General features: G+C 32.1%; 1 protein-coding gene across 1 annotated transcript, besides 1 other annotated feature; it reads right to left on the bottom strand.

Moving 5' to 3' along the window:
- Window positions 1-1,112: 1,112 nt before the first annotated feature.
- Window positions 1,113-1,139: a microsatellite.
- A 2,564-nt stretch (window positions 1,140-3,703) lies between these two features.
- Window positions 3,704-4,279, bottom strand: PVX_001110 (hypothetical protein; the record flags this gene model as incomplete). Its single annotated transcript, XM_024731135.1, has 1 exon — window positions 3,704-4,279. A coding segment is annotated over one exon (576 nt), but the record flags the coding sequence as incomplete, so codon positions are not given.
- Window positions 4,280-4,470: the final 191 nt, after the last annotated feature.

Genomic DNA, 4,470 nt, shown 5'->3' with positions numbered 1-4,470 from the left:
CTAAAATGTGGATGAAAAATAAATCAGTTGCGTCGTCATGTTTATTGTAACTCTTCATACATTTTAACCTCGAGTGGTTGCGTTTGCCCATCCGACTATATTGCAGTCAGGAAATTGCAATTTTTAGCGTTTTATTAATCCACTTCGCTTTCGCGAGGACTAAAATGTTGTACACCTTTTTTTTCTGTTCTGTTTTCTAAGTGCCCATTTTTCTTCCCCCCCAAAGAAAGGAAGCGTTTTAACAGAGAGTACCTGTGCCAGGTGTATACAATGGAAGGGTGAAGAACATTTCCAATTTTTCTATGCAAATGTTAAAATGGTGGAAAACTTCACATGTTCATATGGTGGCAGTGGTGGGGGTTATAAAAGGGTATAAAGTTATGTTCTCCGAGGAGTGTATATTACCAGTATCTATGCTAAATCTTCTGCTAACTTTGTTTTTTTAATTATCTGACTATTCATAAAGCGCTAGCATGTAATTTCTTTTTACTTTTACACATTTAAAAATAAAAATAGCCACTGTAAAAGTGAAACGTTGCTTGCGAAAAGTTCACGCATGACGTGAGTGAGGCGGTTATGTCTGTCATTAAATAAGAGGTAAAGAATAGCACCAGGTGGATTAGGGGAAAAGAGGAGATAATTGTGCCAATTTGGTAAACAATTTTATGGAAACACTCCAATGTGTAGATGCACAATATTTGGAGCAAACCAGTAAGGGTATTATAAAACTGCCATGTGCACAATTATATATGTTATTAACCCCGTTAAAGTTCAGGTTCCCCGCTGCTGTTCCCTACGTGTGAAAGGGTTAATGCACACGGAAGGGGATACTTAAAATTGCATAACGTTTAACATTCTATCTGTTTGCTTGAAATAACAAAAATTGCCACTTTCGCATCCGCTATTTTTATTATTATCTGTTACGTTTTTTTCTGGCACCATAACATTGGGTTCTGCTACTAATTAGTCTGTCAACGGCTTCCTCGTAGACATCATTTCGTGAGGTACAGCTTGGCTGTGTCCATCTTTAAAAGGCTTACCAGAGTTGCACAAATGAGGTAAAAAAAAAGGTAGTAATTAATACATACATACGTACATACATATATATCAGCATCCATGTTGGAGTCTGCAAAATTAAGAAACCAGGAGTGTTAGATGTGCATAAAAAAAGGAGACGCTTAATCTTCTTTGTAACATGTGCCACGCTGTGACAAGGCTGACCATCCAAATTATAAGAGTGAATGAAATAATTTGTATCAAAAGGAGGGAATTAATTTTTTCATGCATATTTGCAACGAATTAAAACAATTTTTCTTTTCCTACGACGAAAATACCATATTAAACCTCACCCATTTTTAGAAGAACAAAACGCAAGCATCAAACGAAAGGAGTAAGCAAAATGCATGCATAAATAATTTCAACTGAATTTTTAATTCCAAGTCTGTTTTTTTTTGTAAAATATAACAAGAGCAATTAATAAAAAGATACTATTTCAGATTAGCAAAAAATATTCGTTTTATTCCACCGAGTGCTTGTCTTCTAATCTAAGCGATAAATTATCGCCCAAGTGACCGCAACGAATCAATATATCATAGGAAAATGTTTCGTATTACAATAAAGGTTCACACAGGTAAGCATAATTATTTCCGCGGGTGTGTCATCATAGGCGGGCGCGCACGCTCATGTAGCAGTAGCTTTTTTTAAATACATTTTTATTTAGCATCTGGCCAACTTTCTCCTACTTTTTTTACTATCAAAAGAATATGTGCTCATAATAAAGCTTTATATTCTGTATTATTAATCAGCAATAATTTGCATGGAAGTTACATTACTGTATAACGGAGTAACAATCTTGGTTTAATAAAGCAATGTTCAATCGCGATGCGTTAATAAATTTTATTCCTTTGAAGAGCTTTCCACCTTTGTAACTTTCGTGGTGAATCTTCCACCTATTGCGTATATGTATGTTTTTCAATGTTTCTTATTTTTTCTCGAAATTAAGGAATAATTTATAAATATAATTATTTGTTATCAAGGTAAATATATTATGAAAGGGTAGACAAATGCATGCGAACATATTAATCCCGTTTATACATTTGTGCTATTCCCCTTGACAGGTTCATCATTGCGCATGGGCGGGGGATTATGCTGTTCGCCCGCTTCTTAATAAGGCTACTGCGTGGATCCTGCTACATTTCCAATTGACCTTCTGTCAATGTTGTAGTTATACGTGGATCACCATATTTAATCTATTTCAAAATTCTGCTTAAAAATAGGAGATATAATTTCACATTGAGTGCGTTTTTTATTGCCGCTCTGTTCGGATGACATTTATGCAATGTGTTTGTATTAAAATTTTCACATTATTTTTTACTTATTATGCTACGAATGACTGTATTTTTATTTAGGAATGAATAGTTAAGCGGTTGAGTTAAATAAGAACAGTTCATTATATCTCAACTGGGTATTTTTTTTTTTATCATGTAATTTTAGAATTTCCTCCGGTATGTGCCAAATGATCAATCTGAGAATGAATTTGTTGTACAGGGAGTCTACAAAACGGATACACATTTTACATAAAATGGAATTCCCCTGTATTTGATGTGTGCTTCGGCTTGCGCAAAAGTGTGATATTTTTGTGAGGTGTAAATGCACATATGCCAGTTAACATTGTACGGAGGTGAAAAAGAGGAAGTGTCACGTGAAAACATTATTATAGAGCTAATCACAGATTAGCGAAGTATTCGATAAGCAGTACACACAGCAGAAAAGGTGATAATATTTTTCTCTTACCAGCATTTTAATTATGTAACGTTCAGTAATTTTTGCTTAATTGAGGTGACACAAGGATGTGGCGTGATATATGGAACTTTTCTTCCCTTAATAATAATTTATTAAAATTTTGAAGTAATAATATTGCTGCGATTAAAAGGAGCATTGCTTCATTACATATTAATAATTACACTGTTAAGCGGTGCCCCGAGAAAAAAGTGTCCACCAACTAGGATGAGCATAGTACCCCACGTTGCTTATTTTATAAGACCCGTTTATTTGCATTATCAACATTTATCCTTTTTATTAAAAAATGAAAACAAAGACGGTACATTCATTTTATCAATTAAAATGAAGACGCCTTTGTGCTTATGTTTATACAAAAAAAAAAGTTTCATTATGTGCAAAAATGACATCAAAGGATTAAAATAAAACAAACATAAACAAGTGATTTATAACGGTAGACACATAAAAAAAAAAGAAAAATCATTAATTGAGAAAAATTATAATGTTTGCACTTTTAGATATTAATTTCAAAACGAAAATATGTGAAAATGTGCAAGTAATTGTAGATTTACTTCACAAAGTGCATAATTCTACATTATGTAAATGCTGTGTGAGGACAAATATTTACACATAGCTCATAATGTATACATATTTTATAGAAACACCGTTATATCTGTTGCATTATAATAAATCCGTTGTGCAGCACATAACGAGGAAGGATAAAAAAATGAAGAAGTAGCAAAGAATAGCAATGTATATGGATATTCCCATTTGGCAAAAAAAATATGCACAAATAACGAGATTATCCAAAAAAAATGAAGCATTCTTTATGATGTACTTTTTTCTAGGAAACATTTTCATTTTTTTTCCTGAAAATATTGTACATAAAAATTATTTTTTCAAGAAAGACTTACCCATATAAACGTTAGGTGCTTTTCTTTTTTTTTAAAAATTCATATTTAAAGCATTTCATAAGAACGTACATAATAATTAGTAATCCTACGACATCTAACATATAAAATATACCTAAATATATGTAATTACTACTGTAATTAAATAGGATTGTACAACATATGAATGACAGAATAAAAAATGGGGCACTTATTAGGCAAAACTTTTTAAATCGCATTTTCTTAAATTTTCTACTACTCAAATTTTTTTTTTTCTTTTCATTATATATATGATTGGCTGTGCTAAGAGAATTTTTTTCGCAACTGGAAAGTATACATTTGAAAACGTCGGACGTTGAATCTATATTATTCTTATCAATTTCTTTCGCTTCTTTACAGCTTAAATTACTTTCATTTAATTGTTCGCATGACGATTTATCTTCCGTTTGTTTCTCTAATTTGCTATTTTTCTCCTTGCATGATAAATCATCTGTTAGTTCTGCATCCGTTGGTTCATTATCCAGTTGATGTTTCTCAAGCAACCGATTAGTCCTCAAATATGAGTGGTTGCTTATGGTGGCATTTTTACCCAATGATTTATTAAAATTATCCTGAAGAAAAGTAAAAAGTTTAACACTTGTAAAATTTGTTGCTCGCATGCTTTGAACACATTATGGATAGAAAGATAATATACGAAAATTAAATGACGTTATGATGTTACCCCATTGTAGCAATGTAAGAAAATCTGAGCTAAAAGGATGCACGCCAAAATTTCAACAAACGTGATTAACTTAATTTTTCT

Source organism: Plasmodium vivax, chromosome 3 (assembly GCF_000002415.2).
Source record: "Plasmodium vivax chromosome 3, whole genome shotgun sequence".
In the NCBI taxonomy this organism is placed as follows: Eukaryota; Apicomplexa; class Aconoidasida; order Haemosporida; family Plasmodiidae; genus Plasmodium; species Plasmodium vivax.
This window is presented reverse-complemented; position numbering and strand designations above follow the sequence as displayed.